The 26,441-nt window shown below is 50.1% G+C and overlaps 7 protein-coding genes across 7 annotated transcripts; 4 read left to right on the top strand and 3 right to left on the bottom strand.

Moving 5' to 3' along the window:
* Positions 1-1,704: 1,704 nt before the first annotated feature.
* Positions 1,705-3,048, top strand: COL26b_011760 (uncharacterized protein; the record flags this gene model as incomplete). Its single annotated transcript, XM_053184421.1, has 1 exon — positions 1,705-3,048. The coding sequence occupies one exon, from the start codon at positions 1,705-1,707 to the stop codon at positions 3,046-3,048; it is 1,344 nt and encodes a 447-aa protein (XP_053031629.1).
* Positions 3,049-3,375: 327 nt separating this feature from the next.
* COL26b_011759 (uncharacterized protein) lies at positions 3,376-4,770 on the bottom strand (the record flags this gene model as incomplete). Its single annotated transcript, XM_053184420.1, has 1 exon — positions 3,376-4,770. One exon carries the CDS (start codon positions 4,768-4,770, stop codon positions 3,376-3,378), a length of 1,395 nt encoding a protein of 464 aa, XP_053031628.1.
* Positions 4,771-11,360: 6,590 nt separating this feature from the next.
* COL26b_011758 (uncharacterized protein) lies at positions 11,361-12,686 on the top strand (the record flags this gene model as incomplete). Its single annotated transcript, XM_053184419.1, has 3 exons — positions 11,361-11,582; positions 11,651-12,391; positions 12,444-12,686. The coding sequence occupies 3 exons, from the start codon at positions 11,361-11,363 to the stop codon at positions 12,684-12,686; spliced, it is 1,206 nt and encodes a 401-aa protein (XP_053031627.1).
* A 1,949-nt stretch (positions 12,687-14,635) lies between these two features.
* On the bottom strand, positions 14,636-16,237 carry COL26b_011757 (uncharacterized protein; the record flags this gene model as incomplete). The annotated part of the gene is made up of 3 exons (XM_053184418.1): positions 14,636-14,994; positions 15,056-15,302; positions 15,374-16,237. The coding sequence occupies 3 exons, from the start codon at positions 16,235-16,237 to the stop codon at positions 14,636-14,638; spliced, it is 1,470 nt and encodes a 489-aa protein (XP_053031626.1).
* A 725-nt stretch (positions 16,238-16,962) lies between these two features.
* Positions 16,963-18,219, top strand: COL26b_011756 (uncharacterized protein; the record flags this gene model as incomplete). The annotated part of the gene is made up of 4 exons (XM_053184417.1): positions 16,963-17,211; positions 17,341-17,552; positions 17,611-17,993; positions 18,077-18,219. 4 exons carry the CDS (start codon positions 16,963-16,965, stop codon positions 18,217-18,219), a joined length of 987 nt encoding a protein of 328 aa, XP_053031625.1.
* A 3,030-nt stretch (positions 18,220-21,249) lies between these two features.
* COL26b_011755 (uncharacterized protein) lies at positions 21,250-22,473 on the bottom strand (the record flags this gene model as incomplete). Its single annotated transcript, XM_053184416.1, has 1 exon — positions 21,250-22,473. The coding sequence occupies one exon, from the start codon at positions 22,471-22,473 to the stop codon at positions 21,250-21,252; it is 1,224 nt and encodes a 407-aa protein (XP_053031624.1).
* A 2,232-nt stretch (positions 22,474-24,705) lies between these two features.
* On the top strand, positions 24,706-25,562 carry COL26b_011754 (uncharacterized protein; the record flags this gene model as incomplete). The annotated part of the gene is made up of 3 exons (XM_053184415.1): positions 24,706-24,748; positions 24,861-25,407; positions 25,505-25,562. 3 exons carry the CDS (start codon positions 24,706-24,708, stop codon positions 25,560-25,562), a joined length of 648 nt encoding a protein of 215 aa, XP_053031623.1.
* Between the last annotated feature and the right edge of the window lie 879 nt (positions 25,563-26,441).

Genomic DNA, 26,441 nt, shown 5'->3' with positions numbered 1-26,441 from the left:
AAGTTATTTAAGACTTACTATATTTGCCTTGTGGTTAATATTCTCAATGGCATTGCGGGTATAGTTCTTTCCCGGGCAATTATAGTAGTATCGGGCCCAATCGTTGGGGTTTGTCGCATATCTCTTGACGAGAGACATTAAGTAATCTTCATCAACATCTTCCGAACCAATGCCAGAGGAAGTTCCCAAATGTTCTTTGATGTCATTTACAAGGTCTTCAAGACTGTAAGCAGGTTCGGGGCTTGGGTGTGATAATGGCTGATCTCGCGGACCGGCCTGCATCAGAGGCAGTGGGGCGAATAGTGTGGCAGCGGACATGATGCTAAGAATAAGCTTAGGGGTTGAATGTGTGGAGCTGCTTCCGTAAAGAATTGGTTTGTCTTTCTTGTTAAAAAGAGGATTGAATGACGAGAAAATTGAGTTTCACTTCCAAGTGAACACCTCTGAACAATAGGTGTCATTGCAATTGGATGGGTTTGATATAAGAGCCGCTGTGTCTACCTCTTATCTCGCGGTCGATTGTGTCTGTTGGGGGCGCATTCGCCGACCGCCAGTCAATCGCCGATCAACGCAAGCCAAGTAACAAGCAGCATCATACAGACCGCAATAACTAACAAGACCACCTGCACGAAAATGAATGTCAGATGATAAGACAATATTAAGCTTTAGTGTCACATAAATGGGACCTGGACGTCCCATGATAAACACCTTACATCACACAGCGAAGCAGCCGTTACCACGATCAAAGCCCGACCGCGCTCAACGTGGCCCGGCGATCCCCGAGGGACAGCATCAGCTTGGCTGACGCTACAGGGTCTTAGCCTGCGCGATAAGATTACTAGCCAATCACAGATGTCGAGTCATGACCTGGATGGACCCCATGAGCAGTCAATCGGCGACTCAGCCGACGTCCAGGAGAAAATGAGAAGTTCATCTGTACTCTTTTTCCTTTGTCAGGACGACGTCTAGCCATCGCCGACCGAGGTCAAGCTAAACGTGCGCATCTTTTGCTGAGACTTGCGTTTCTTGAAGTCTTTCTTTATCATGACCGTGCCTCCAGCGAGAAGCACCAGGCAGACAGGCCTGGCCGCTCTCGCTTGCACTGGATGCAGAAAGCAGCACCTGAAATGCGATGCGAAGAAGCCGGTGTGCTCGAGATGCATCCAGAACGGAGAGACTTGCTACTATGAGCCCTCTAGGAGAGGCGGACGAAGGAAACCTCGCCCACAATCAATTGCATCGGAGGGACAAGGCACCTTGATGTCCGGTGATCGTCAGATGCGGGATGGGTCGAGCATCAATGCAACTGTTGCGCCGACCTCAACATCCAGAGAAGCCTCAACATGTGTTTCCTTATCTGGCGATGGCTCCCCAACAACGACTGCTGTTACTGATAGTGCGGTGACCGAGAGAGGACAGTTGCAGGCTCCAGCATCGGAACGCCGAAACATCGGATTTCATCCGGCGGCACCTAACTCAAGAGATGGGCCTCCTCCAGTCAATCCCGATGGTGATCTACTTTCATACCTCTCAGACATGACGACCGATCACTTATCGTGGTTTATGCCAACTCCGAGGGATACGTCCAATGGTACCCGATCTCACACAAACACTTCACACCGGCCCTCTTCTGAAAGCGATCGATATCGCCGGCTCTACTACGAAAACTTCCATACTGCGCATCCAATTCTCGTACCCGCGTCGATGTACGCTTCTCGAGCCTACCCTCACTATCTTCACCTTGCCGTCGACTTTGCCGGTTCCCACTATTCTCAGACGACTCCCAGCGAAAACTTGAGAAGTGACGTTGAAGCAGCGCTGGCTGCCAACACAGAACTTTCGACCTGCGCAGTCCAGGCGCTATTGATTTACTCCATCGTTTTGTTCTCCCGAGATGAAATCGAGGATGCTCACATCGCGTTTGGCCGGTGTGCTGAAATCGCCCTGGAAATTGGCATGAACCGTGCAGATTTTGCTTCTTCGAGGCACCCAGAGAACTCAGTCGAGGCCGAAAGCTTGAGGAGAACATGGTGGGAGCTCTTCGTCGCGGATGTTTTGATGGCGATCCCTCTGAAGACTATCTCCTTTCGGTGCAGTGCTGTGTCGCCGGAGGTTCCTTTGCCATGCGAAGAGTCGTTATATACCGGAAATTGCGAGCTCCCTGAGCCACGCAAAGTTCTCGAGTTCAAGAGGAGGATCTTGCTCGAAGAAGACGTTGTGTTCTCTTCGTTCAGCTACCGCATTGAAGCTGCAACCATTCTTGGCCGGGTGCTGGTTCTCAACCGCCTGAAAGATTACCACCGCGACCATTTGCAGGCCATCGAAAACGCGCTCGTCAGTTGGTCAAATCACCTGCCGATGGAGAAGATGGAAATCGTGGACCCATACGGAAACATGGATGAGATGATGTTCCAGGCGCATGTCATCATCGCTCATGCAAGTATGCTTCTCCACTTACCACGAAGCCGCTTCTACCCTCTGTTATCGAGCCCCCAAGACGACTTCATGCCCTACACGCATCTTCACTCTTCATCAGCATCAACGCGGCTCGTACAGAGCATCAAGGCTATGAACGCTTCAAGACGGCTATCGGACTACATCTCATTATGTCCAAACATTCAGAAACACACACCATTCATCATCCCGGCGCTCGCAATGGCTGGCCTCACTCAACTCGCCACGTCCAAAAACCACTCTGAAGAATGCTTCGACCATCACTACAACAGAGTGACATTAGTACTGGGCTGCTTGAAGAAGATGAAGCGGACGTGGCACCTGGCCGAGCCTGCATACCACCGGGTGCGATCATGTGCCGCGAGGTTGATCTCAGACTTGATGGACAAGCTCAACTCTGAACCTCTGTCAAAGTCTGCGGTGTTGACACAGTCAACGCCGCGTGAGTCTGAAGAGAACAACAGCCCCACGGCGGAAGCCGTACCAGCGGTTGCGCAAGTTCAGCTAGTGCCCGAGCTAGACCCCAGTTTCATTGATCCTATCTGTTACAACTATTCTCTGTTCAGCTCTTTACCGGAATTTCAGGACCGGTAGCTATTGATGAGGGCGCGTTACTCCCATGATGTTTTTGAGAATGATAGTATTTATAGCGTTACAGCGGTTTATGGTTTTTTAGGTGACGAACCTTGAACACGTCTATGAGCATGATTACCATGCTTTCACTAGTGCTGTCGTAGAGTCAAGAATACTGAAAGAGGGCCGACCTTTGCGGTGTGTACTGTGTGCTACGACAGATGCCTTCCCGGCTTTCATTTGGAGGATGTAATTTGCAGTTTTCATCTAACGGGGACATTTTCAAAAACAATGTGCACGCTTCTGAGGCTTGTAATGCAGGAACAAAGGAAAAGATAATAAGGTTGCTCAATCCCTCCTCCAAGACTTTTCACCGAGCCAACGAGTCAACTTGACAGCGTTTACATCCACCAATGCATTGAATACATCGCTTGCCCATAAGAGCGCGAGTGTGTTGACCAGGGTACCGTAGAAGAACGCAAGCTTGTACGTACCCCAAGCTGATTGCGTTAGGTCTAATGCGGCGGTGTCGTTGCCGCTCTCTGTGAGTTCCTTTGCCTGGCTTTGAGCTAGCTGCAGCGCGGCAAACGCCGGAGACAGCCATCTCACTCCGACCATGTGGTTTATGGCACCATGCCATAGATACAGAGAGTACGAGATGCGCCCTAGGTATTGGGCGAAGTTCGTGGTGAAAGGCCGCTGGAGAAGAGGTTCGGGCCTGGCTGCCTCACGATCCGAAAACGTTGCTGCTGCGAATTCTTCCTTGTCTCCATCGTTGAGGCTAGCACTGGTTTGGTGCCAAGGCAGGCGGAAGTTGCAAAGCTTCGGGAGCGGAAGTTGGAGATCAAAAGATACGGCCGGCGAGTACATCATGGCAAAGATGAACGCAATGGCGCCAACGGAGTTCCAGAAGAGCTGAGTCCGGTCTGCCGTAGCTTGATAGTAGGCAGGCACCCACTGGGAAAGTGTAATGAAACCCGGAGTCGACGAGCCGGAAAGCTCGGGGTATGAGAAAAGGTGCATGCCGAGGAAGAAGAGAGCCAAAGTACCCGCGTGGCGAAAGACATGGCCAATGGTGGGACCAAAATTCGTAATGATCGTTTTTCTGTAGCCGAGGGTCTCATCTTCGGGTGTCTCTGACGGCGGGCTGCCGTTGGGAAGGATGATGGAGATCTCTGCAAGTAACAGGCCTACACAAAAAAGAGCCTGGTCCCAGTCGCCGATGCGAACCAGCCAGAAGGCTGTGCCCACGACGCCGACCATGTGAATCCACCGTTTTGCCCGAGCAAAGATAAGGAGAAGGAAGAATACGAGCAGCGAACCTTTGAACTCGACAGGGATTGTCCATAGATGCCCGTCATACTCGCTTCCTTTCATGTTCTCTCTGTTGACAATGGGTCGAAACGGGTTCATTAGATCGATCGTGCTCCAGAACCAGTGTTGCAGCTGTTGGTCCAAGGTCTCCCCTCTCGGCGGGACAGGTGCTCCCGACGGATCCCTCACATAGTCCCCCCCATAGACCAGCAGAGCGATGATGAATGTCGAAGCAAAGATGGGAAGGTACAGTCGGAAAGGGCGGCGGAACGCGGATCCAGCTAGTGCACTCAGAGCCTGGTCCATCTTGCCGTTGTGGATCATCGCCAGGGTCTTGAGGGTGAGAACGAAGCCCGAGATGACGAAGAAGACAGTGACACTAGCTCGTCCGGAGTGCAGAGCCCGGATGATAGGCAACTGCCAGAACATGTGATGAACATCGAAGCCGTATCCCCAGCGAAGGTCTGGAAACCAGAGGTAAGAATAATGGAAGATGTAAACGACAAATGCTGCGACACCGCGGAGGCCATCGAGATATGCTGTTTGGCCAAGCTTTCGGCGCCGAGGTCTGTTGCTAGGGGCCCTGGTGAAGTATATGAATGGGCTGACGACGAAAGCAGGAAGGAGAAGGGCAGAGAGCTCCAAGGCGGAAAGAAAGCGATCTTTCCATGTGAGGGTACCAGTGGAGTATTGATGCTTGTCAAGGAAAGATAAAACTGAGTCTTTCGCAGATCTTAGCAAAACGAAGGAGGCGTATTTATGATTTGTGTTATCGCTGGTCTCGTCCACCGGCTCTGTTGATTGTGAAAATTGGCCATTGTGCTCCGCAATGAGAGAGTATTGTTCGTACGTGTCTTGTGGTGCGTGCGAGAATGGGTTTGAGAAGTGCATAATGAGGATTGATTAAAGTAAGAAATACAGATTCAACACCTGCTGGAGAGTAGGAGAAGTAACCTCAGCCAAAGCATGGAATCTACAGTGATGTTCCCGGGATGTTATATCCCATTGAGTGCGAGTTGACGCCAAAAGATACAAGCCCGCTTTTCCTCCAAATTCCATGTGGACTGCTGCTGAGTGGCTTAAAAAAAGAGTTAGTGCCGTTTTTTAGTTAACTACTGATTGGCATTTTCCGCACCTTAGCAAAAGTGGCGTCAACTCGCACATCAATGCCACGGCGAAAGCGTGCAGCACGAAGTATACGTGCTAACATTGTCTATCCGTGGCGATGTGTCTCCCTTCATCACATCACGCCCACTCAGAGCTGGCCCGCATTCAAATCAAGGAAAGAATGCGTGAGGAAGCAGCAAAGGAATCTCGGAAGGAATCTAGGAAGGGGCCTAGGAATTATGGTGGACCTGGTTCGCCACGCTGTGTCTCGCCATAAGCTTCTCCCTCCAGCGAGATCTCTACCGTGGCGCGAGTGAACCGTAGGCGGAGCGCAGGGAGCATATTTTAGTGCATCGCTTTCGAGTCTAGTACTTGGCCAGGAACGTGATAACATTCGTCGCTGCACTTCACCAGCAAGCCCTGCATCACATGGAATGACCTGTGTTGGAGGAGTGCTTGCACTCTTCTCCATCCCTCGCTCGCAACCTCAGCAGCCGCCCTTCCACATGCCGCCTACCGCAATCCTTGCCCCCCTCTGCACTTCATACTTCAAGTTTACCAATTCCCATCAGTTTTCCTTCGTTATTATTGATCAGCATGCGCCATTCCTTCACGATGAAACTGTTCAAGGTTGCTGCTTTCTGTTCGAGCGCTATTTCCGACTTCAGACGGCTGCCAAATTCGCCTAACCACGCGTCGTAGTCAATCTTCAGTGATACCTGCCAATCCAGAGTGCATTCGATGCTCTTAGCCTTGTTGCTGAACTCCCTACCGAATGCGTGGCAATTGTCGGTCGCTTACAACAACACTGCGCTCATAGGACCACCATCTGGCTCTTGGTTCTGCCTCACTATTCTTCTGGTTTCCTACTTTTTTTCCTGTTTTTTAAACCATCAATGGTGGATGCTGCTGACCCTCCCGTCGTCTTCAGCAGTAAATTGAACCTCCCGCAATAGCATCTTCAGGTGGGTGAGCAATACCGGACGAGTTCCGGCGCTGTAGCACTGAAGGCTGGAACTTAGCCCTACATGAATCGTCGTCTCTTCATCATTTGCTATGGAGATACAGGATCTCCATTGTCTCTCTCGTTGTTTCGGCTCTTCCTCTTCGTCAACTGGGGAGAGGGGCGGGAAGTGGTAGCAGACGAGGATAGAGGAATCGATTCTCCGACGACACTGTTGTTGCAAAGTAAACTCGGCAAAGATGCTGCTGGTAGTAGAGCAGGGGCGCTCTGGGGAGGTCAACTTTTGAAAACCCGTGAGGATGCGCGAAATCTGGGATGCTGTTGAGTATCATCACCTCTATAGTCAGCAACCTCTTCTTCTTGGACAGCCTCGTTATGGATAGAGTCTGGGTTGATGGGGACGCAGGATCCTGGTTTCGACGGGGGTCGTCTTGTCTAGCCAACATAGGTCAATGAGTTCGGTGTCCGTATGCTCTGTGTTGTGCTCTTTCTCATCCTCCTACAGTCGAGTCCTGTCTACCGAACTACTTGCAGTTTCGCGGCTCTGCTCTTTCTCCCTCTTATCGACAAAGTTTTGGACGAGATGGATGATGCAGATGGATTTAGGTGACCTTAAACTCGCTGGTACACCATCCAGGAGAATTCGCAATATAGCAGCGTGGACAATGGTCGGGTGATCGCCTGTACTTGTTGGACTGACGTTGAGCACCAAATGAATCACCGTACCAACTATGAATTTGGTGTCATATACGGATGCACTTGTGTTCACATGGCTCAGATGGCACAACTTATTCAGGTTTCTTAATGCCTCTGCTCCCACTCTATCCTGATACTTTCGCTTATACTTACCTAGCATACTCATCAAAGAAAGTTACTATGCAATCAAATAATATACCCCAACAGAAATGCAAAACGCTTTTTAATAAAGTGCCAAGGAGTCTCTATCCATATTATAGTCTTACTGATGCCCTCCAAAGCGAGGGCATAACCATATCGCCAGTGTTCCTCTAAGCAAACAGCTAATTTCAGCCTAAGTATCATTTATCTCGTTAATACGCTCATACTTCCACGTAGCAAGTCGATCGTGTGACTCGTTTTCTATAGCTGCGGTTTTAGAATATTCAACAACGTTATGATGGAATGCCTGAAGATTTTGCACAGCACTCAACCAGGTGTTAAAGCCATCGTGAAACAAGGTGAACAAAACCTCAGGAGGGAGATGAAACTTCCACCACGGCATTCGGTATTCAGTCTCAGTGGCGTAATCGATATCTGGGAGCTGCGCGTGCATGTTTGCGACCAGAATATCGAGTCTCGGTATGAAGAGGAAACGGTACGGCCTGTATTAAAGGGAAAAAGCCAAGTCAGGTGTGAACATGTTCGGTGATGAGTCATGTGCTGTAGCACTTGAACTGAGCGAATTACGTCCTCGCACCAGCGGCGTATCGATATTGAAAGTCGAGGCCAGGCTAGTATGTACTACGCGCATCTGTTCGGAGGAGAAAGCGGCGCTTCCTTTACCCCAGAGATTGAGGGACGTGAAGACTTTACCGTCTCAAGTACCGCTGGCCTCACCTGAGAACCGACAATAAAGTACCTCAACACCAGCTCAAAGACTTATGGCTAGTGTTATCTGGAGCCGCAGACACTATGGGATGTGATATTCCGGCTTAGAAGCAAACAGTCGGCCCTGCGCTGCTCGATCCATCTATCCATCCACCCGACCCACCGCGCGTCGATCAGTTTTCGCAGATGTTACCCTCGAGGTCAATACCCCACGTTCGCACTAGAACACCATCGTCATCCCTATCCAGTACAATACCTTCACTAAGCAGCACCGCAGCAAACTTACTAAGTTTAATCAAGTAATTACAAAGCCATCAGCGGTCAATTAAACTCAATCTTAGAGGCTAAACTTAATTAATTGCCTTTAGGTGTTCAGAAAAAGCCCCTTTTAGCCTGACCCGTTCTATTCTGTGGATAAGGCTTGGAAGCTTTTTGAGAGGTCGATCAACGGAGGCAAGCACTTAGAGGAGTGCTTTGTTTCTCGCATTTAAGTGGTCTTTTGGGGGCTTCACGTAGTCGGACTTCGGATTTCTCTGAGGCTCCTTCGGGAGACACCAATACTTTTGCGTCTGGTGAATACGACTAGCGCATTGGGATAGGGAGTGGGGGTTCAGACCAGGGTACATTGAAAATGTTTGGTCGGCCTTTGCAAGAGGTAGACGTCAGGATCATACTAAATCATCTCTAAAGAACCTTTGGTACGTCAACGTCGCTGCTCAGGGCGGCTCTAATTCTCTCTCTGAACAATCCATCATCCTCGATGCCACCACGCGTCCTGGCGGGTCTTCCGTCGGCACGGTCATCATTAAGCAGTCAGGGCGCGATATAGGCTTTCATATCATGGTTCATTCTCGCTCTACAGACAAGATTGCGTGACAGTAGATGCCTAACGGTGAACGAAAGGCGCTAGATGTTGACGAGAGCGTCCACATGATGAATGCTGCATGCTGAGAAAAAAGAAATGCAGGGACCCGCTGACAAACGCGTATCACGGCACGGGCCGTATGAATACAGCGGAGGGCCATTTACAACGGCGCTGGCAGCAAACAGAACACTGGAAAAAAATTCTCCGCGGCAGCCGTTTGTCTTCATTTCGCTTGCATCAGGCCAACAAGTCCGCAACACGGACCCCGACAACGACGCGACAAACATCAACAAGAAGGACGCCGCAACACCCATCAACCATACTTAGTCTCAGCCACCTCGCCTCCATGTATAAGCTTAGTAGGCTTGCCATTATCTGATAGCACTTTCATTCCGCCATAAGTTATGTTCATTCGTCGCGATGGCAGTGCAGCGACACTGCTCGCCGATGCTACCGAGAGTTCGCGTGGATCGCCGGCGTCACCCCCGAAGCAAACAGAAGCAACTCCTCGTGACCATTAGACTGCGCAAAGAAGCCGAAGACTGCATCTATGTTTGCACGAAGCCTCATTCAAGATTAAGTCGATCGCCGGAGCCACCGGAGCGATTGATCGTCACCCTGCGTTATCCGCGTCCTAAGATCTGCCCCAAGATCATCCCAATACCTCCATCGCACCGGCGTGTCGTGTTGGAAAGTGACTCGGAGAACGACTGGGACAGCGACTTGGACACCGATTTTGAAAGCGATTTGGAAACTGTTTTACCAAGCGAAAGCGATGCCGATGACAAGAAAGCACTATTTCATTCTCCGACGCCTAGTGTAAGAGTACCAATTGATTCTTGCCCACGCCCGGAGTTGCGCTAATTTTTGGTAGTCTGCAGAGAGTCCAGCCCCGCAGCCTCAAAAACCGTTGCGTTGCTTAGAGGAAGTTTTGAACACTTGGACACCAGTTATACTATCTATTACAAAACACGTCATCGTTTACAGCGGTGGTGGCGTCTATAACATTCAGCTGTATGCAATCATCGACGCACCGCCAACTATCAACTACCTCCCATCAAAGTCAGGCTGGAAGACGGAGTTCGAGCTGAGCTGGTTGGCCTTGGATGCGGTGCGGAACTACTGGTCCCAATTTCCCGGTGGTCGTGACGGAGCCATAGACGCCGCCAGCCCAGGTTTATCTCGGCTTTGCAGGAAGGTGCTGGCCGTACTCGGGCATCGGAAGAAGCGTTATTTTCGGCTCGAGCTGAAAGTTATCTTTCAAGGCGTAAAGGCAGAGCCTGTGTGGGCTGATGATCTTGTAGTAGGAATGGAGCTGGATTGGAGGATATTGAATGATTATTGGAAGGCTGTCGGTGTTGCGGTGCCCCCGCGAACGGAGAGTCTTCACGATGTGGCGGAAGAGACGACCTTGAAAATAGACATGCCGCCTGCTTGGATGATGAGGTCAATGGAGGAAGGCGGCTAGGCGACGCTGAGAATCCCCGACGGAGGAAAATCAGGTGATATCTCACTTCTGAGCTCAGTCACGACGTTATGACATCTTGTTTCTAGCCTTTAGAGATTGACCTCGCTTAATCTCACTTATTGTACATCGGATATAATTCCGACCTTTACGATATCGTTAATTGTGTTAGAGCGAAAATGAGCAAAGCGGCCAAGGTCTCACGTTGCGATAGAACTTTGGACAGAACTTGCGTTGAGTTCCAGTTTGTAATTTCGAGATTCTCAAGGGTCTTGTGTTGCAGAACTTAAGAAGTCGGACGAACCACGTCAGAGGATTAGCCTCATGAGACGACCTTCATTGAGTGAGTCAGTGACCACATGCTGTCCCAGAAACATGAATTTATCATACTTTGAATGACTTAAACATAATATATTAACATAACGAAAACCATATTAGTAAATGGAAATCGAAACTTTGCTTGTATCAAATCGGATGGATGAGTAACTTCTGTGACATGAGACAAATCCAGTCTGGTTAGATCTGTTCAGAGGTTCATGTTATTACCACCAACAGAGACTTGGCCCCCTCAATTGTTACTTTCCTGTCGGTAGTCTTCAAGCGATATTTCTCGCAAATATTGATCTGCTTTATTGCATATCAATGGAACAGTTCCGCTAGTGGACACCGACTGGCGAGCTGAACATGGGGAGGCACGGACGTTGAGCTGAATGAGGACTAGGGGATATTTTCGACTCATTGCCACGCTTTCAAGTCGGCTCAGGGATGGGGTGCCCAGGGGTTTATGAGCAAGGCTCCTCCCAGGAAATTCTTCAAGCTGGGTTCCCGGCCGATCCGCACTTCCCCCCTTCCCTCTCATCCTTTCTCTGCAACCGGGGAATCAAATGATACTCTGACGTGGGCTGATGATTTGATTGATCTCGTTCTCAACGCTTCCGCCCGCGATCTTTTTAGGCTTTTCGCGGCTGTTTGAAGCTGCAACTGAATTGGAAAAGCAACACGGCGCGTCGCACAGGCCAAAAACACTCTGCCGATCTTTTGACACCGCTCCAATGACGTCGAATCACTCAAGTACCGGCGGTTCCAGTTCCGGGTACTCGGGCCCGGGTCAGCGACTGCACCCTAGTGCCGACCCAGCGTCGACTGGAACGCCGACACCCGCGACTACTGTGACGCCGAGGACACCCTCGCCTCCGCGGAACACGGGTCCGACGAGCATCCAGTTCCTTCTCAACCCCGTTGAGAACGAGGCCGTCGCGCCGCTGCAGGTTGACGTACGCCGCACACCAGACTTCCACCGGACCGAAGAGGACGTTTGCAGGCTGACGTGAATATCGGACAGAACGACATCCGCCGGGATGACCATGACTCGACCTACGGCTCCGACGCTGGGTCCGCGTACACGTCGTCCATCACATCGTCCATCTATCATTACCAGTATGAGAACGGCCGGCGGTATCACGCGTACCGCGAGGGGCAGTATGTCCTCCCGAACGACGACCAGGAGCAGGAGCGCCTGGACCTTCAGCATCACATCTGGCGCCTGCTGTTGGGTGGCCGAACCTACACGGCGCCTCTACCGGATCCGGCGAGCGAAGCGGCTGAGGGGCTGAGGGTGCTCGACCTCGGCACGGGCACGGGAATTTGGGCGATCGATCTGGCGGACGAGTTTCCCACGGCGGATGTTTTTGGCGTTGACTTATCCCCGATCCAGCCTGAGTGGGTTCCCACGAATTGCAAGTTTCATGTCGATGACTACGAGGACGACTGGACGTATCGTGAGGATGAAAAATTCGACTACATTCATGGCCGTGCGCTGAGTGGTACATCATCAAACTGGGCGAGATTCTATGACAGGGTCATGGGCGGGTTGAAACCAGGTGGTTGGGTGGAGATGCAAGAGTATGATGCTTGGATCTTTAGTGACGACGACAGCTTCGATCGGGCGATTTGGACGAAGGAGTGGGTCACGAAGCTCGACGACGCGAGCAAGACATACGGCAAACAGATCAACGTTGCGAGGTTTCACAAGCAGTGGATGATTGACGCCGGTTTTGAGGATGTTCAAGAATTGGTTTACAGGGTAAGTCAACCTACTCTTCTTATTCATTGGGATCCTATTAACTCCGTTGCAGATACCGATTGGCCCATGGGCAAAAGACCCTGCTTTGAAAGAGCTGGGTCGTTATGAGCTGGCGCACATGCAGATGTCAGTTGAATCACACACACCCGCCCTATTCACGCGGGTATTGGGATTCAGTGAGGATCAAGCACGAGTTCTCATGGAAGGCGTAAAGAGGGAGTTCAGGAGCAAAGACTACAGGCTCATCACAAGTTATCGCTTCATCACAGGAAGGAAGCCTCACGGGCCACCTTAAGACTAGTGAATTATAAGATCGTTCAACTTTGTCCACACTACGCTTAGACATGGCAGCCGTACGTCGGGCTGATTCGGGCGTGATGTCGCGCTTCTATTCATAACTTGAGGTAATGGAAGAGGACGAGAGAATGGGTTGGTTTCCATCGACCATACTACGTTGAAAGTCTTGCTGGTATGACCATCATGCATGGCTTGCCATATGAGCCCCGATAATATGGATGTCCAGTTGAAATTCTTTGTGGCGTTTGGTCAATGTAATTTCTTGAAACGGAGGTGGTTCTGCTTACCGCGGCGAAATCGACACATTTACAGGAGTCTCTCCCAAATCTCTGAAACCTGTTTTCTTCCCCATTCTTCACGCTCTTCCTCCGTCTTCATGATCCGAAACCCAAATTTAGCGTACAGCCGCCTCGCACTACTGAGTTCTTCGTACGTCTGGAGCCCAACGCGCTCGTACCCAACTTCTCTAGCAAAGGCAAGACACGTTTCGACCAACATTGTGCCGATCCCAAGACCTCGCGTGGTCTTTTCAACAAAGAAACACCTAACCCTCGCACGCCCTGGCACCTCTCGGTCCTTGGTAAGCATAATACAGCCCAGAAACTGCCCCTCTCTCTCAGCGATCCAGCAACGTTCTGACGATGGGTCAAAGTTGTCGAGAAAATGAGCCGTATATCTAGACATATGCGACTCGAATAAGTTTTCGAAACCGTAGTCCGCATAATACACCACTGCGTGACGGTGGGCGATGTAAGTCATGTCTCCTGGGCGGTGGTTTCGGAGTTTAATGGGTTCCGAGGGGCGTTCCATGTTCGGCGTGGTGTCGCTACGTTATGTTTGGCCAAGTAAGTTATCCAAGAGGGAGAACCATTGCGACGTTTGTATTCTGGGATACAAATGTGCCTGATTCGAGAGACTTTCCTAATTCCGCTCTTGTCAAGCTCAAGACAAAGTAATCATGTCGAAAGGCGCGCCCATGTGGGGTAATTCGTGCCAAAGGGCGTGTTCTCATGAGCATTGTGGGGCTTCGCTCGCCGGTCGCGTGGAAAGCTTCCTGGCATCCATCGATTTAGGAAATCATGATGGAAACGAAAAAGGTTTCCATAACATGGATCTGTTTAGTATCGAATTGAGATGGGTAAATAGACTTAAGAAAATCATTTGCTATATCGTTAGATTCAGGACCCAGGTCGATATACGGTTCAAGAGGATCTCTCGAGTCTTGAGGCCGGGCAAATGGGAATTTAGTTTATAGGAACTTGATTCTCCTTCGCTGCACAATTGATTTCCTGCGCGAATGTTCTTGAGTGGTATGTCTTTAAAAACCCAATAATTGTCAGTTTGCGTCTCAAGTACAGACTTCCTTCAACTTCAATAACCTGAGCTTTGTATTATTTGTACGTAGAGCTTGAAGAGGGAACCAGTCAGCATGTCACGTATCCAATGAAAGTCACGATTGTGGGTGTCGTGCATCTCTTGGCCTGCGGTACGGACCTCGGGCCGGCGGTTGTTGGAAAGGGGTCCGTAGGGGTAACTGTGCCATTCAAGGCCCCTGTTGGTTCGATCGGGAGCTGGATGAGCGGCAGATAAGCTGCACCTTTTACTGTACAATGGGCGGTACGATAGGAATTATCCGGCATGGGGAGCCTTCGCCGAGTTTGTCCAAAATGTCCCGTTATCAGCAGTAGATATCGGCAGTAGATATGTACTGCACGTGGAAGAAATGACCAATCGCCGATGTTTTCTGTCTCGTTGCAGCTTTCGGTATTGATAGCAGACGGTACGGAGCTTTGCAGATCAGAGGGAAGTTTGAGTAGCCCAGATTGATAAAGTTGTCGCAACAGCGGTCTTATTCTAACATATGTCCAAGTGTTTTTCTAGAGATTACCCGACTAAGACGCACTTACAAAAGTTTGTGCTCGCTCTTGCTATCAAATTGCATTCGTCCTAATACAAATAACGAAAGCTCTTGACCTCAGTCATGCCATCATATCCCACAAAGTCCTTGGCACCAGCCTCAACAGAGTCTTGCATTGCTTCTTCACGATCAAGCTTCTTGTTCTGCGCACGGAGGTAGAACCGTAGCCCAAGAGCAGCAATCGCAGCGAAGCCAAGCAATGCGATCTCTGCACCAAACGACTCAACGTAGTACGGACCGTACTTAGCCGGCCAGATATATGAACCAGGAATGCTTCCGATGTTGCCCATCGCGTTGACCATTGCGATCGCCGCGGCTTTCTTGGCTGCTGGGCGGGGTATTGTGTTGGATATCCACGCAAGAATGACGAATCCGGATGCAAATCCCACTGAGTAAGAGGTTTTGTTAGTCGCTCTACCTTCAGCATGGCATAAAGATCAAAAACCTACCGGTCATAAGAAACAAAGAGACATAGCGCGGGGCCGTGGTCGTCGTCGTGGCAGATATGATGTATCCGACCATACACGTCAAGAGCGGCACAAAGTAGTGAAAGAATCGTTCTCCCGTCTTATCAGCATGCCAGGCATTTGGCAGCGACACCAACACAGCGAAAATCCAAGGCGGCGCTGTCAGCAGCAGTGTCACTGTTTGGCCGTACCCAAGTCCTTCCGTGATGGTCGGAAAGAAGAAGACAAACTGCACAGGGACCACGATCAGCATTCTCTGAAGTCAAGAAAATATCCCATGGCTAAGAAAGCTGATCTTACGCTTAAACCCATGATTGTCGCATGGTATGCCAGCCCCAAAAGCCACACCTTGACATCCTTGCACGCCATGATTAGTCCTTGTATGGCTGTAACATCTTCATCTTCGGCAGATCCTCCAGCCAACCCCTCGTCAAGAGCCAGACGATCCTGCGCCACTCGCCTCTCTTCTTCCGTCAACCAACTTGTTGTTTTGGGGTAGTCCGGCAGAATGAAGAGTGCGACCCCAGCGAGAGCAACGGTGACAGCACCTTCGACGATGAAGAGCCACCTCCAGGCGCGTAATCCAGCGGCACCTTCCAGGTCAGCAAGAATTCCAGCAGCGATCAATCCACCGAACCCTTGCGCTGCCAGGTTTCCACTGTTCAATATCGTGACACGGAGCTGCATTTCTCTCCGATTGTACCAACGCGACAGGAATAGCAAACTCCCGGGGAAGAAGCTGGCTTCGACGCAACCCAAAAGAAAACGGCAGGCCACAGCACTGGAGAAGCCTCTCACGGCACCGGTTGCCGCCGATATGACGCCCCAGACGGCGACGCAGCCGCATAGATACCAGCTTGGTCGCTTAAGCTTGTTCAGAATCATGTTGGAGGGGATCTGCATTGCGACGTAGCCGCTGAGCAGCACAGAGATGCAGGTCTGGTACTGGACGTCAGTGAGCTTGAGGTCCTTTTCGAGGCCGCTGAGGCGGGCGTTGGCGAAGTTGTTGCGGTCGATGAAATTGAGGATGAAGAGAACGATCATGACGGGGAAGATGCGTAGGTCGATCTTTCGTACGATGGCTTTCTCTGTAGCTGGGTCCCAATTTGGGATCATGGTAGAAGTATTCGCCCTGAGGCTTGACTGCTTTGGATCGGAAGCCATTCTGGTCGAAATTTGACCTTGAAACTACGGCAGAAAACATGAAATTGAGGAACAAGGTCACAAAGGGCGGCGAGCTCTAGCCTCTTAAAAAGATGAACGGTAAACTCGAATTCCTAGACGTTTGCTAGGTAGTATATCTGACTGATACGTTATCGCAGGTTGATGCCCAGACTCTGCTTGCTATCTGCAGCCAACCTCTCGATGTAGCGGCAGAATGGTTAATGTTTGCCTGGTACGCTACCCCTCATATCTCGGAGCAAGGGTCCTTACACCAACACCTGGGCTATCTCGCGTCGCACAACACATCCCAACAAGGCTTTGATTGTCGGGCACGGGGAATAGCAGGGCATATGAAGCCAAAAGAGCCTTCAGCTGACTAATTGCATCCCTCGCGGCCCGGGAGCCGTACCGCAGCGCCGAGCTCCGTACCGACTTTCGGCCCGGGATCCATGCCGAAGGTGAGGGGAAGTTATATGTTGACAGGAAGACGGGTCTACGTTGAAGGCGTGAAGATTTATCCCGCTCTCAGAGAGTAGTTCAGCCGCAATCTACAGATCAGCAAAGGCCCCCTGTCGTTGGGCTTTTCCAGGCTCGACCAACCATTTTCCGCCTCGATCTGAGTGCCATCCCTTCTTTTCGTCATCTAGACCCTCATTCCCATCGTCAAGCAGCGCACCGCAACGAAGGCTTCATCATTCTGATTTTAGAGTGAATCACCTGGAAGAATGACGGAGACAAGCCTTCCCACATCCAACAAGGCCGTGGTCTCGGCTGGACCTAAGAAACTAGAGATCCAAGAACGTCCTGTACGCCCACCAGGCGACAATGAAGTGCTCGTTGAAATAGTTGCGACAGGTATCTGCGGTTCAGACTGCCACAACTGGGAAAGCGACAAGGTATCTCGCCAACTCGTCCTTGGGCACGAGTCTTCGGGTGTCATCATCCAAACCGGAAAGAGTGTCAAGGACCGGTTTGTCGGACAGAGAGTGGCTGTAGAGCCGGGTTTCGCGTGCATGAAGTATGGCTTCAGGTTTCATCTGTCTTAGTTTTCAATTACGAAGAGTGTTGACGATAGTTGAAATAGTTGCGAGTTTTGTGTCAAGGGGAACCCGAACATCTGCGCGAACTTGAAGTACTGCGGCCTCGACCCCACCGATGGCACACTTTGCCAGTACTTCACCTGCACGGCCTCAATGACGGTGCCCATCCCGGACTCAATCTCCTGGGAGGAGGCGGGCGCGATCCAACCGCTCGCCATTGCGGTTCAACTTGCCAGGAGAGCCTCTCTAAACGCTCACCAAACGATGGCTATCTTGTATGGTCTTCTGCCTGTATACACGAGGGCTAGCCATGCTGACGCTTTTCTCTTTCAGTGGATGTGGCCCTCTGGGTCTCCTGGTGCTTGCTGTCGCAAAGGCATACGGTGTCAAGAAGGTCATCATGTTTGACATTGAATCATCTCGGACGCAATTTGCAGAGACGTACGGCGCGACCGTCGGTATTGTCCCTCCGAAGAACGAAGACCCATCTGTAGATTCCCTCTCATTCTATCAGCAATACGCCGAGGAACTCAACTCCAAACACGAACTTGGCGACGGTTTCGACGTCACAGTTGAGGCCAGTGGAGCAGAGTCCTGTATCCAAATGGCAGTCGCCATGCTGAAATCGGGTGGAACTTGCATTCAGGCTGGGTTAGGAAAGCCCCTTGCATCTGTGCCTCTGTTCTTGGTCACGGCCAAGGAGCTCAATATCAGGGGTAAGTCAACACCTTCCGCTGCCGCCCAAATTGTTCTAATAGTGAAATAGGTACCGTGCGATATACACCAGGCTGTTTCACAGACGCGATCAGTCTTCTGGAGAGGAAGCTCGTAGATCTCAAGCCTCTGGTTACATCAACGTACCCTCTGACAGATGCTGCACAGGCATTCGAGGCGCAGCATGCGAAGAAGGATATCAAAATTATCATAATGAACCAAAGGTAGTCCCAAGTCAAGTTCATGGTGTTGAGACACATATACCTTAGGAAATACAGACCAACAGTGGGTACATGTGACAGGTCACGACCGAAATCATAGAGATCTCAAGCCCAGGTCACCTGGGATACTGTACCGATTGCGTGTGTACCATTACGGGTTCTTCCGAGAAAGAGCTGACCCTCTATGATATGCAAGGATCTGGAGAAGGCGGTGCATGGAATTGGAGACGACCAAAAAAAGCTTAAATTTGCTGCTCAGCAGAATGGAATCCAATTTCTAGTCAATCTGTGTGAAGTCAATATCAACACCAGCACTTCCCAAATCAATCAAGAAAATGGGTGGATGGAATGCGGCTTGTTGAAAGTCACTTCCGATGGACCCTTTAGATGTTCCGACATAGAGACGCAACGTAAACGCTCCCCAAACAACAGGCATACCCGACGCTAGCAAATTCTTCCAATTTGGGGCCCCCCTTCACTGTTGTTAACTAAGAGATCGTCCTCCGTCAAGTAAGCCACACCTGATCTCTCAAAGGTTTCAACCCCATCTTCTTCCTTGACCGGTTTCAGAAGAATAGCGTATATTTGTGGCTCTTTTGTGTTCCTTGCGACCACAACACACTTGAGTGGTGCTTGTAGTAGTACGTTCAAATCATCTTGTATGAGCAGTCTTGGCCTTTCTGTCGTCAAGGAGGATATCCTTTCCGTGTTCAAGGTTGATATCGGAGCAACGAACTCGTGCGGATGCTGGATATCAAAGACTCCGCTCGCCGCCTGGTTGCTGGATTCAAACGGAGATACAACTCTGTCCTCCCAGATGACATTTCCCAGCGGGACGTTCAAGTACCTTATTTCTCCATGGAAGGCCATCCATGACCACGACGGCACGGTGGATAAATTATCGTAGCTAATGCGCTCTAAGGAGCGGCTCTGATCTTGACGTTGCCACAACAGGTCTCTCGAAAAGTTCAGGTGCATGACGCCGTAACCACCTGGAGATCTCAGAGCGGAGACGAGTCGCCTTTCGAGTCCTGCAATTGCCACAGGCCTGTCCGTTTGGTTCGAAAGACCCAAGGAAGAGTATCGTTCATAAAGCCCGTGATAAAGCGCGAGTTGTTTGCCTTGCTTATCTGACTTGACAGCATTAGGAAAGTCCGAATCACCAAGGAAAGCTGATTTACGGCTGAGTGAGATGATTAACGGGGAATTGGCTTCCTTAGATTTTGGTGTCCATCGAACTTACTTTGTCGTTCGAGCAAATGTCTCACATCTGATGCCACTACCGCACTCCCAGTACGTCTGGGTCTTAGTGAAGTGAACCGTTCGGCGTGATAGAGCGCGTTCCTGCAAGACCCAGCCCCTCTTGTTAAGTTCGCCTTGCTCCACGTCATGGTCGAAATCGTTGATGTCTTCGCAGATATGGAATGTCTCATCATCATCATCCGTAGTCATAGTGACAACCTCTCTCGGCCTTCGCATTTTCAAAAACCCATCAAACATGTGATCGGCACAACTTGCTGCAATCGTGAAATAGGCGAAACTGAACACCTTTTCCATGCGTTGAGACTCCCTTCTCCAATCCTTTACATGTTCCGAGTCGTCGCCCTTGCCAGTCTTCTGAAGGATGCACAAGGAATCGATCCAAACATATCGTAGACCAAGTTTTCTGGTCACCCGAACTGCGTCCTGGAAGGTCTTGGGTAGTAGCTTGTCATCTAAACCCTGGGTGCACTCAATGAGGTGTCGATTCTCACTTGTAGTAAGATAGAATGTCTTTGCGTCCGGTTTCATTTCGTTGGGCGATCCCCACCTGTGCGATAAAGCCGCATACTGCAAAGGGGCCTTGTGCTTGAAACTCGACATTAGTCGAACCCCCTTAGATTCCCTGTCTCCAACGTCCAACAGCCGCGAAGGCGCAAAGTCGCCTGTCGGAAAGTGATGTCCATGCTTTTCATCACAAGTTCTGAGCCACTCGGCCAGTATTTGAGTATGCGTCTCGCTACCTGGCTCCAATAGAGTGGGAAAGCCCATCTGGATTCCATTTCCCGAGAGTCTTTCTGATACTTCATAGATCAGCGAAGTTCATACTCTTTGATAATAGGTTTAGAGACTCTACGAGGGTTACGTGATCCTTCTTACCCGAAGTGGAACACAAGGAGAAGATTGGACGAAGGTTTCTCTCGTAGAAAGTCAACGCGGAGTTGGACTCTGATCTCAAGAACGTGATTGTGTCCTGGCTGAGCGCTGCACGTTCCTTCATAGATCGGTGTAACAGTCGGCAAAAGTCGCACTCCTGAGATCTTCCCGCCAAGTCAAGTAATTTGACGGAGAACTCATAGTCGGGGAGCCAAAGCTGATGTTGCTGGCACTTCTCGCAGAGCTTGGAAACTTTGTAACGGTGGAGCGTGGCCGGACTTTGACGAACAATGAAACTGGCAAGCCCATCGTCTGGAATGTACGTCCAGTTATTGTTAAGCTAGAAATTCAGAAAGGCTGAGTGTCATGAACATGCCAACACCATTAGATGCTTCTTACCGGCTATTGGCGAATGCATGCATTGTCAGATATCAGCTCTTCATACTTTCCCCCACATGCCAATCACAAGGGTGCTTTTGGACCCACCGTCTGAAAGTGCGTCAGTCAGCTTGTAATTAGCTGAGAGAGGTGAAGGTTGAAATATAGATGTGAGTGACTTACAAACTTCAGTTCGGTAGACAAAGATATTAGCTACGTCAATGCAAAAGATCAATAGGGGTCAATGATTACCATCTATATTGGGTTCAATAGTAATCGTCAGCCCAATGCCAGCTTGCTACACATCAGAGTCTTTTACGCACGTACTAGACTTCCTATTAGAAACACGACGAAGCACAGCTTACACTTTGGATGAAATAGTACTTACTCTCTTTACAAGAGATGGATGTCAGCGTGGAACAAGAATTAATCTAATTGGGATGCCGCGGTTGGAATGTTCCGTACCTCACTTTTCTGCATCTGCACATGCCGTCAGCTAATGCGTATCATTATTGTAAGAGGTCTAAGAGAGAGATCTACAGACCGCCGTTGACATATGATGACGCTCTTTCGTTTGTTCCGGTTGTCTCCCAGAGAGAAGCTTGTCGGATACGTTCGGTATTCCGAGTTTGGATGCTTCCTCCATACCATCCCACTTGATCCACAGAATAGAACCTGGGCCCTCTCTCACTGCTGCCGCTTTGATCGTCACAATCTCGTCGAGCATTTCTTTTGCATCAGCCCTCACCAGCTTTGGCTCTGCGTTGATGTTAATGGTGGGGGCCCGAACAACAAGTCTGAGCCCACCTTCCGGTCGTACAGACTCGTTGTCGTCTTGCGCGACGGTTTCGCCGGTTGTTTCAGCCTCAATATTGACAACCAATAGCCTCGTTTCGATCAGGTGAACCAGTCTTCCTACCGCTGTGGATGTGATGGGTGCACATCTTGGATCAGTCTTAACGGCCTTGATCCAATCCCGCACTTGTGATTTCACCTGAACGTCCGCACCTGAACCTGTGAAGAACTCATTGCCAACGTCGCGAGAGAAAGCTCGTAGTCCTTCGTAACCATAAAGAATCCAGACGAGAAACTCAAGATACATACAGCCGAGGGACCAGATGTCGTATCTCCTAGATGTTGGCTTGTGGTTTCCAACTGGGTCATCAGCCTCCGGAGGAGTGTACCTTTGCGTCCCACGGGGGGTCCTTGTAGGGTCAGGGCGGAATTCTGTTGCTTGAACATGGATTTTGGCATGTCCCGCATCGGCAATCACCAATGTCACGTTAGTCGGGACCTTGCCCGGGCCGGGAATCTCGTCGCAAAAGCAGAGAATGTTCTCTGGTTTCAGATCGCCAGGCCGGCATGAACCGCCTGGAACTTTGTCCGAGAAATGAAGACTTTCCATGGCCTCCGAAATACCAATTAGTTGCTGGAAGAACCATTTGATGTATTCGTTCCAGTTCCCAGAGCTGAAACTGAGGCAATTATCCCCCAGGCTGGGTTGCTTGATCCAGAACTCGTGTAGATTCCCGGCTTTCGCCCATGGAAATACGAAGAAATGCTTGTTGTCATGGGTGTACCTCGCAATGGCTTTGATGAAGTGTTTGTTCTTCTCTTGGAAGTGAAGCAGAACTGTCTCTTCGTTCTTGACGACTTCAGCAAACCGTGGCCCAAACCACTTTTCCGAAGTGATTTCCTTGACAGCAACGTGGGGATTCCCATTCTTGTCGACCACGGTGCCCTGCATACAAGTGAGCTCTCAGCTTAGAAGCCTAAAAGAGATGACACCACTTACAATTTGCTCATCTTCTGGGAACACTTTGAACCCCTCTCCCAAGTGGCTTTTGTGAATGACCCGTTCGGTCACAGCACTAAAGTTCGACTCTCTGCGCGTGATCTCCTTGAGAAATGGCAACCTACAGGGATAATCGAATACATAGGGAGAGCCATCTTTTGTGAATACAGGCGAGAAAAACAGCCACTGATGAGGATCAGCAATCGCAAGGATGGCTGTTCTATCATCTAGCGTTGCAGTGTGTATCTCGACTGATCGTTCAGATGACGAGTCAGATGAGACTGCTGGCCTTGATGAGCTAACTGTCCAAGTCTGTTTGTCCTTCTTCTCAATTTTGACAGGGAACATTCTATCTCCGAAATCCTGTTCGCAGAAGTCTTCGATCCAGTGCAACCGGTTGATGTGGATGAGAAGTGCGCACAGTCGTTGTGCCTTCTTGACGAATGTTTGCAATCTAAATCGATCCACTCGCGAGAGTGGAAGATTTTCTAAGACATTCTTTGCTGCATCCACAACAGATTGAATTTCCGACAGGGGAATCCACTCGTATTCTGGACCCTGGTTACCCGGAGTGAAGTACGCTTTCGAGTCACTGTGCCGTTGGCTCTCTTCCTGGATGGACTTCTCTTGGTTCTGCTTTCGGACAATGACATCGAATATATGCTCCTGTAGATCGCTGATTGACATGATGTCCATCGTCTGGAGTATGCTCCAGCTCCGGATTCCAGATGTGCGTGAAGGCCGAGACAGGCTGTGGGGAAGGAGTCCGCCAAATGTGCTGGTCGAAGAGTGTGTTCTGATGCAGCTTGGAGTCGTATTCAAGGTCATAGATTGGGTGCCCGTCATTGAAGAGTGTTCAAAAGATATAGTCTGAGCTAGGTCTTTCTCCTGTGGCCGATCCCCATGAAATGATATGACTTGATGTGGCTCTTTTCCAAAGCAGCCACATGTCAAATCATGCGCCCACTTCCAAGAGCTCATTTGGTGGAAGATAACCTAGGCTGCACCGATTTTGAAGCGCGGGCGAACCGTGTCCGAGAAGCGAAACAAGGCACTCTATCGTGGCTCCATTCAAGGGAGGGTGTCTGAAATATGATTGCCAGCGATTGGAACTCGCTGCAAGTAATCATTGCGGCTTGGTGGCATGACACTCAGCCATCATGTGGGATACGGGAATCATGGCATGCATACTGCAGACCTGTACTTGCATTAGTAAAAGCGAGGGCTCTGAATGGTTGCGCGTGCAGGAAACAACCATTACGTGAGGCCTCGGGGCTCTCGGCATGCCAACGCAGTCTGGGCTGCGGGGGTGTATGCAGTGGTTCCCAAGTATGCAGACCTATGCATGCATAGTGACCGTCACATGGCGCAGCGACTTGTAGGCAACCATACTCTCGATCCCAACGGACTGCACTAGACTGATATGGCGCAGCCTGATACTGTGGTGAGGCATTTACCGCTCGATACCACTCCCGTCGGGGCACTTCTATCTACGCAAGGCTGCGAGACGAGATTGTAAAGAGTATTTGGAACTCGCCTCTCGCGTGTCAGTCATGTAGCTGATTTACTTGATTCAAAGGCCTTTCTTTTCTGGCATTGCACGAACTACAAATATATCTTCCGTCTAGTCGACTAACAGAGTTTGGACATTGGATTTCAGCAATCCCCAGTTGAGCCAAGAGATCGGACCAAACTCTGCGTAAATACGTCAAACTGAGATTAATTCTCATGGCTCTATTTGATCAGTTGGACAACGTCTACAGCCAAGACGAATTGGGGAATCGTAAGTACATTCCGAGAAATGAGCTTGAGCGGCTCATCACCAGAGACACCGTGGAGCAGGAACTTCGGCGAACACAAAAGAGGGGGGTGCGTAATTTGTTCCGGGCAAAGAGATCATTAAGGGAGAATCTGGCGGAAAGAGTGATGGAATCTGGACAGAAGCTGTTTGCGACATGCGTATACCTCAGCCAGCCTTGGGATGTCAAGCTTCTTCTCGACGCCAACTTTACCGACGATGATCTTCCTGTGACCAAGAATGCTAAGTCCTTGAAGAGCTCCGAAAAGCAGTTCGATTGGCCTGCAGCGTGGGAGCTGCCAAAGTTGGACGTGTTCATCGATAAACAGTGGTTATTTCTGGCGCCTATCTTCAGCGCCACAGGCACTCATCAAAGCCTTGACACAATGTGCCCTCTTCCTTTCCTGAAGGTAGAAGAGGAGCAACATGGTATGAACAATGTTGTGTTTCAGGCTATGATTCATGAATCTCACCAAAAGGGGTTTGCAGTGGGTCTCTCCGCCATCAATGATGGCTTTCTGCTTTAAAAGCAGCTAACAAGACTTGCAGGTTGAAACTCCCACCTATAAGGTTGCACTCAAGGAATTCAAGTTCAAACAAGACTTTGATCAGGAGTTTGAGAATCTTCTGAAGATACGTAATTTGCAGCAATCTAAACACATTACGCAGAAGCTCGACTCTTTCAAGCGAGGGAGCAAAAACTACATCATCTTCCCTTGGGCAGATGGCGGAGATCTTGTCAACTTCTGGGAGAAGATGGATGTCGAGGCACGATCTCCCAAACTGGCACTATGGGTTCTCGAACAGATGCTCGGGCTCGCCCAGGCTCTTCAGGCCCTTCACGACGAGATGAGAGACCAGGAAAACTGCCGACACGGAGATCTCAAGCCGGGAAATATTCTTCATTTTACAATTGAAGGCTACGGCACCTTGAAGATTGCTGACTTTGGCATTTCCAAGATTCACAGTCTCGGAACGTTGCAGAGGCGGGACCCAACAACAACGAGAGCAACAACGCCTTCTTACCAAGCTCCCGAAGGTGACTCCTCTAACACGAGATCTCGGAAATACGACATCTGGTCACTAGGGTGTATCCTTTTGGAGTTTACAGTGTGGACCGTACAAAGCAATCACAATGTCATTATTTTCGATGCAGCAAGGAAGCCAAAGACTCCAGGGATGCAGCCGTGGCCACACTTCTACGAGAAAGTGGGGGACAAGACCGTCGTACACCACGAAGTAAACAATGTCATCAAAGGACTGAGGGGTCTCACACAGTGTAGCCAAGGCACGGCATTCGGGCATTTACTGGATATCGTTGAATGCGATCTTATCAAGGTTGAAGTTCAAGATAGAGTTGAAGCCAGGGTATTGTGCGATCGACTTGGAAAGATCCTGGAGAGAGCTAGAGAGGACAATGCGTATCTTTTCAATGGTGGGTCACAGGTGGAAGGCTAATGGATTGTCATATTGATCTCTGGAATTACGGAGCTGGTGGTGTCAATGATTTTCTTTAAAGTATTCCTCCGTCTCATGCGCGAATAATCTTCTTTGCGAAGCTATCTCCTCGAAGCACAAACCAGGCGGCAATTTCCGCCACCTAACCGGTGAATATCTAGGTTGTCGACGAGAAATTTCTCGCTAATTACCTCGTGCGGACTCTTCATAACCGAGCCAATGGTTGTATGTTATATACAAAGGCGAGGGGACGTGTGGCACAGAAGCCCTCAACAGCTGACCGAATTGTATCACCAATCATGCGGTGCGCACCATCAGGCTCTACCTCTTTCTTCCTGGCCGTACTCCTCCTGTTCGTCACCGCTCCCAGCACCTCTTCGTCTTATGCCCGACACCTCGACAGGTCCTTGATTGTAGAGGACAGCGTTAGTGAATTGCGATCAAACTTCATTAAGTTTCGCACACAGTCGGCCCCGTCACGGCCGAGGCATTCGCAGCGCTCGGTATCGCGGCCAATATCTTTCAATTTCTCGAACTTGGTTTCAAAGCCACGCAGACGATCGCTTCGACCTATCGCAACACGGATATTGACGGACTATCTCAGCACAACGCTTAAATTGCCCTGACATGCTCCGATTTCAAGGAGCATTGCTCTAGGTTGAAG

Source organism: Colletotrichum chrysophilum (assembly GCF_026319265.1).
Source record: "Colletotrichum chrysophilum strain AFK26 chromosome Unknown scaffold_150, whole genome shotgun sequence".
Taxonomy (NCBI): Eukaryota; Fungi; Ascomycota; class Sordariomycetes; order Glomerellales; family Glomerellaceae; genus Colletotrichum; species Colletotrichum chrysophilum.
The sequence above is the reverse complement of the archived record's forward strand: the minus strand, read 5'-3'. Positions and strand labels throughout refer to the sequence as shown.